This window comes from Hevea brasiliensis, chromosome 3, assembly GCF_030052815.1.
Source record: "Hevea brasiliensis isolate MT/VB/25A 57/8 chromosome 3, ASM3005281v1, whole genome shotgun sequence".
Classification (NCBI taxonomy): domain Eukaryota; kingdom Viridiplantae; phylum Streptophyta; class Magnoliopsida; order Malpighiales; family Euphorbiaceae; genus Hevea; species Hevea brasiliensis.
In genome coordinates, this window is record NC_079495.1 from 6020469 (window position 1) to 6027007 (window position 6539).

The 6539-nt window shown below is 30.6% G+C and overlaps 1 protein-coding gene and 1 non-coding gene across 5 annotated transcripts; both read right to left on the bottom strand.

Moving 5' to 3' along the window:
* Positions 1-855: 855 nt before the first annotated feature.
* On the bottom strand, positions 856-4597 carry LOC110664786 (probable E3 ubiquitin-protein ligase BAH1-like). Of its 4 annotated transcripts, none has more exons than XM_021824645.2 (7): positions 4498-4597; positions 4014-4249; positions 3328-3572; positions 2989-3237; positions 2767-2904; positions 1310-1368; positions 856-1224 (listed from the first exon to the last, which is right to left on the bottom strand). In XM_021824645.2, exons 2-7 carry the CDS (start codon positions 4225-4227, stop codon positions 1119-1121), a joined length of 1011 nt encoding a protein of 336 aa, XP_021680337.2. In that variant the 5' UTR covers positions 4228-4249; positions 4498-4597; the 3' UTR covers positions 856-1118. The 4 variants fall into 4 exon arrangements, with proteins under 4 accessions (XP_021680337.2, XP_021680336.2, XP_021680339.2 ...); XM_021824644.2 differs by lacking the exon at positions 4498-4597 and adding an exon at positions 4362-4489; XM_021824647.2 differs by lacking the exon at positions 4498-4597 and adding an exon at positions 2029-2083 and having other exon boundaries at positions 4014-4483.
* Positions 4598-6121: 1524 nt separating this feature from the next.
* TRNAR-CCU (transfer RNA arginine (anticodon CCU)) lies at positions 6122-6194 on the bottom strand. Its single transcript has one exon. It is a non-coding gene; the product is annotated as a tRNA-Arg (tRNA).
* Between the last annotated feature and the right edge of the window lie 345 nt (positions 6195-6539).

Sequence of the window (6539 nt, forward strand, 5' to 3'; positions counted from 1 at the left end):
TAGAAAATTTCAATTTAATCTCCATAATATATAATAAAATAAAATATTATAATTTATATATATAATAATTATTTAAAAATTTGAGGTGTTACAAAAAGATACATATATAATTAATAATTAAAATATATATTATATAACTAATGTGATTTAGTCATATAATTTAGGATATAATATGATTTAATGTATTTAATAACAAAATTTTTTAAAAAGTTAGAAAAATTAAAAAAAATATTAAATTATATATATTTATATATAATTTTGTTGAAATTATAAACTATATCTAAGAAATATATAAAAAAAATTGTATGAAATTGATTTTTAGTTCGATTTCTTAGTATAATTCTCAATAAAGAATCATAAATCGAATCAAAATAATAAATATAAATTTTGTTTGGTTGTTAGAATAACAGGTCTTTTTCTATTTTAATACAATTTAATACAAATTTTTTATTCAAATCCCCATAAATCACGAACAACTCTATTTTCTTCTGCAAATGAAACATCTTCACATGCCCACATCATTAGCTATATTGAAAAATATGGGAGCACTATAGAAAGTCTTGCTATGTTAGAACCATCAGCAAATTCTTGTAAGACCCGATTTACTATAAACTCAAAATACAATATTAATAACTGAACTCACATGAAAAATAAATGATTCGTATATTTATATCTTGAATCCATAAGTTAATTTTTCATTGATCACAACCATCCTCCCACAAAGGCCCTTTTTCTTAAGGAAGCAACTACAGCAAGACCCACAAGAATCAAAGCAAAATTCATCTTGGAGCTAACTATGAGCTAATCTGACATGGGATTGGTCCATCAGACAATAAATCAAAATAATAAGAAAGATTGATCTAAAAATCTTTAATTTCATATTACAGTAACTTTTATAAAATTAAAGTAAAGTTTGATAAATTTTATGAAAGAAATTAAAATTTAATGAATTTTATAAAAATACTCATAAAAATAAGTAACCACATACTGTAATACAAGCTTGAATATTATCAATTTTCTTATTCTCTTACGGTAAATCAACTCAACTCAACAATGATTTAATTCCAAAGTTCAAACTGTGCGGAGTCTCCTAGTGGGGAAAAAAATTATTTCTCCATTCAAAAGTATTTCAAGTATCTTGCCTGCAAATCCCAATATTCTTTGGTTTGTTTCACCATCTCAGCCCGTTCGGCAACCATCCTCTCCTTCCAATACTCTTTGCACCTGCATGGTTTTTAGCAGTCAGAAATGATGAACTTTAATGGGGAATTTTAAACAGAACTGGAAAGCGGTTTTTTAATTGCTTTACCTTGTTTTCAATAGCAGATCTAGTTCCAACATGTGCACCGAATTAGCATATACTCCAGCCTGTGCAGGATATGAAAGAAACTTGATATAATATTAATTACATGACAGAAACTCAATTCATTTCAAAGAAGTACCTGGAACAATATAGACGGAAGATGAACATATATACTCATTCAGTTTGATGTTCAATTTTCAGGAAATGAGAATAAAATTGCAGGGTTAATTAAGACCATTAACCAAGTAATTTATGTGAAAATAAATGGTAAATTTTAGAAATAAATGTGTCAAACTAAACCAAGTTAAGCGAATTTCGGTTATTTTTGCTATAATTAACGGTCAATTAGAAGGAAAATTGGACAGAGGGACTAAATTATAGGTTTAAACAAACCTTATGAATTGAATTATAATGTATCTTAAAAAGGAACTGATCATACTTCATATCTATCATCAAAGAAAAGGTAAAACATTTTTGCTTCAGTTCTCATCCCAAATAAGCATCTGTACATAATGATTTAGCTGGAACCCATCCAAGATTAGAGTGCAGGGATACAACTGTTGCAATATTTCCTAAACCTAAAAGCATCAAAATCCTGTCATTGTCTCTATTCCAAATACAGAATTATACGTTATAATTAATTCTCTGAACAAGAAAACAATAAACAATGTGAACTCTAATTAGTATTGGAAGGGAAAAAAAAGCTGTGAGCAGTGGCAACACACCAGATGCTGAGGGTAGAGGACTAGGTTCCTGGTGATCAAGTCTGGCCTTGAGCAACTGCAAGAGCCAGAGTGGAGACACACATGCATATGAAAGGATGTAAGAGAGGTAATCATCGGAAGTCCAAGAATGTAAATTGGAGACCATAAATAAGTCAAAAGGTAAGGAAAGAGACCCAAAGCATGATGAATAAGAAAAATTTTCACCAACTTATCCGTAATTACAAGGCCAAGCATTTGCAATCAAAGATGATAGATAGGAACCTGCTTGGAAGGATAATGCATAATTTTCATATCACATTGGGTATATTTAATCTCCTTCTAAGCGTATAGGCATCTAAATTACATTCTAAGTGCTTTCTTCCATTACCACCAGCCAGGTATTTGGAAAGCCAAAATTCTGTTTGCATCTTCCAAAGAGAGCAGGGATTGAATGCATATGCAAGATGGGAAGGGTTATACCCTTTATTATATAACTTAGCCATTATCACAAGAGGATGGTGAATGTCAAATTCACAATTAGAGAACTTCTTAATATAAAAATCCTGCATGATTCATGCAATACCTCTGATAGGATCTCCTTCCCAAACTCAAAATTCAGTTATGCAATATTATGTAAGCATAAATTCAGATGTATTTAATGTACTACCACAAAAATAAAAATTGCGCTATACATATTTATGTACAGAAAGGTGAAGCACATCATATAATCAGCCCAATTCGCATTGACGATGTACTAACCTCTCTGCAGACAGCACACTTTGCATCTGGAGTTGCAGCTTTAAGGCCTTGAAATATCAATACAGAAGCGGCTGAGCAAGCACAAGACTTGCAAAAAAGATGCCCACAGCTCAAGGCATATGGATTAAAAACCGTCTCCTGAGAGATAATAACCAAAATAAAATAAGAACATCAAATGTTATATTTTCTTTTTCTTGGAATGTACTAGATGTGATATTTTACCAAGCAAATGGCACAAGTTAGACTATATTCTAGCTTTGCAGAGTTTGGAAGCCTCAGCATTATGACAGGTTCTGTAGCATTGAGATCACAGAAAAAATGACCACAAAACTCACTAAATTCTCCACTATCTGATCCATTAAAATTCAAATAAAAGGCTCCCAACTCTATTAGCCAAGGTGAATGCAAAAGCTCTAGGTGCTCGGCCCGCATCTTAGATTTGAAATTCTTACCATTGACAGAGCTATGCACCTATATTAATGAACAGAAATTCTCAAAATTGTTTAAAACCAACAATGACAGCAATCTAAAATATTAGAAATGGATTAAATCAACACATACTTTATCGTATTTATTTAGGATTTTGTCAATAGCGGTTGCACTCATTGTAATATATTCAATCAACATCCAACCTTCTTCTACCATGGCTTGCTGATTATTTTTAAAGCACTGACGTAGTCTCAGTGCATATCTTTGCATTCCTCTAGCAACATGAAGATGGAGGAGATGTCTAACTCTGGAACTAAAGCATCCAGCTATATCTGAAGCTTCTTTCATCAGTTCAGTAAAGAACATTTGATCGCACACTACAAATTTCACAGAGCTTAATAACTTTGATCACACAAAAGCACAAGCTTCAAACAATTAGTAAGATCAATATCAATTATCACCAATATCACAAACTACAGTATTAGAATGTAACACTTCTTTGAAAATACTTTTTTGGTCAGTAGTTTGATTATGAGTATGGATTGTGCCTAATTGGCTGAGAAAAAGGCAATAACTTGGCAAATTTTGTATAGCAATCATGATTCCAATTACCAAAACCTATTGGTCCCACTAACTCTCTGCACAAAAGTTCAGAAATTGTAAATCCACACTAAACTAGTCCTTTCTGGTTGTCCACAACATGCACCATAAAAGCCCCAAAACTCAAGGAGTCCATTATAGCAAACATAGTTCTTTAACAGCTATTACAGATAAATCCAAAGATGCCAATGATTAGAAGTGGGGAACTTTTAACTTACATGGGCAAGATTGACATTGACACAATTGAGACAAAGTGGAATTGTCCTTATCTCCTTGATCTTGTTCACTTTGACAAGAATTATGCAATGCTTGACAAGTCCTACAGCTCTTTAGAACTTTCTTAAGTCTCTTGTATTCAACATGGGAGTATTTATCCAAAAGCCTCTCCTTATCTCCATGCAGATACTCCATGAAAGTCTCCTCAAACTTCATCCTCTCAAAATCTGATCAAATTCTGCTCTTCAACCAACAAAAGCAAATTGAAAAAAAGAAGACACCATAAACCCAATATCAAATAGGATAGAAATATTAAAAGGGTATGATTAAGGTCTCAGAAATTCCCCTACTTTACAAAGAAAACGTTGAATAGAAATGGGAATTAGTCAGACAGAAAGGCCGCAAGGGTTTTAGGCTAATGCCAACGTTAGAGTTCGTTTAAACCAGAGAGAGGCCCGCGCTATTCTCGGGAGTCGAGACAATTACCAAGAATGGCGAGTGGTGAGTGACGGGTGGGATGATGTGGCTTGCGCTGCATGCACTACACGTTTACAAGCTGTATTTCCGCTAGCTAGGGATAGAAATCGAGGCAAATTATAGTATATTATTAATTAATATACTCTGCTTTAAAAAATAATACATTAAATATTTATTAAAAAATAATTAAATTACAAATTTATAAAAATAAATTCACCTTGAGTGTCCGGTTTTTTTTATTTAATTTCTTAATTATGCAATGAAAATTAAAAAGAAAATAAAGAAAAAAAAATTATTTTTATTATATTATTCTAATTATCAGTTTTACCCTAAAGTTTAACAATTTTTTAGTCTGTAAAGAGGAAGAGTAGAAACTTTTGATAGTTAGCTAGATTATACGTGCTTCGGCATCTTTGCTCGGCAACCTATTAAAGGTCCATTGACAAAAAAAAAAAAAAAAAGACAAAAATACCTATTAAGGGTCCATTCTTCATGCCATATTATCGCCTTTGTTAAATAAAATAATAATAATAATAATTAATTTTACCTTTATATTTATTAGAGAATTTTAATTTAATTAATTTTTAATTTTTTTATCAAAATTAGTATAAAAATTTTAATAAATTCAATCTAACCTAAAAATTAAATTTTATGGATTAAATTTGTTCATTTAAATAAAAAAATCAAGAAATTTAATTCCTTAAGTTTGGGGTTAAATTTTTTTATTTCTTGATTAAAGTTTAAAAATTAAGCAATTTTTAAATTAAAATTTATAAATTAATTTAGATAAACAATTAAAAATAAATTAAATTAAACTTTTCAATATTATAACTTAAAAAAAAAATTGTTGAATAATGTAATTTTGGTTTTAAGGAAATATTGTACGGTACCCCTAAATAGCCTGCGTATGCAAATTTTAGCATACACTCAAAGCACTAAAATATAATGCTTTTTATAGACATATAATTATAGTTATTTTCTAAATTAATAAGCAATAAATTTTATATTTTGTGAGAGAGGAAGGATGTGTTCCATAAGCACATAATAATTTCTCTTGATTTTATGATCTTGTGTAGAATTATGATTTATTACTATATATAAATAACGGATTATACTATTTTTGATTTAACAATCAAAGTGGTAGATGTAGAAAAAAAAAAATTCTAGATCAATATGTAAGAGTCAATTGACTTTTTATTAGTAAAGTACATCATTTATTAAAAAAGAGAGTTTAATATCTAAATTAATAAGGAGTCAATTAAATAAATATATAAAAATAATTAAAAAAAGGGTTAATTGATCTCTCTTTTTATATGGTAAATCCGCCATTGAAAAACCTAAACTCAATAGAAGTATTTTCTTTTAAATCTAAATCGGTTAGACCCAATTATAATACTAAATTCATTATCGGGCAGGTTGCGATCCCTAGTTGTCTGATCAGCGAGCTGCACTTCAGCATGAGATAAGGAGGGTTACCAAAGCAATTGAGAGCGCTGCTAGCCTACTACCAGTGGTCTTGAAAAGGACAACTCGCCTGAGAATGGTTGGAAAAACGTGCACCCGCAATAGGCATCAACTTGTATATAACAGTTACTTATAAATTGAACATATGGAAAAATGAAAACATAGTTCTCGCGCCAGGTAGGGGTCGAACCTACGACTTTCTGCTTAGGAAACAGACGCTCTATCCACTGAGCTACAGGCGCTTTTGTTTTTGTATCTATTTATAATTTTAAAATTTTGCCAATGTTGCCCATTTATTGTCCTCTTTCGTGGTTCATTTCTCGAGCAATATCCAGACCTAATGATTAGGTTGTTATTATTTATTATGAAATCTACAAAAAATGGAAGGTTTAATATATTTTACCAATTAAGGTTCTCGTTGTCCTTAATATCAAGACCCAATGGTTATGTTGTTATAATTTATTATGAAATCTAGGAAGAAGGGGAGGTGATCAGAAGTCAGCTGGTACTGTTAGGACCTAATACAAGCATTAAGGGGAATCATTATATACATAAGAGCATTAAAAGATAGTGCTCATATCAAAATG

Coding starts and splice junctions, on each gene's coding strand:
- LOC110664786 (XM_021824645.2), bottom strand. CDS start 4,227: ATGAAGTTTGAGGAGACTTTCATGGAGTATCTGCATGGAGATAAGGAG. Junction 2,905..2,988: donor TAACTTGTGCCATTTGCTTG/GTAAAATATCAC, acceptor ATTATCTCTCAG/GAGACGGTTTTTAATCCATA. Junction 1,369..2,766: donor AGTGTGCTGTCTGCAGAGAG/GTTAGTACATCG, acceptor TATCCTGCACAG/GCTGGAGTATATGCTAATTC.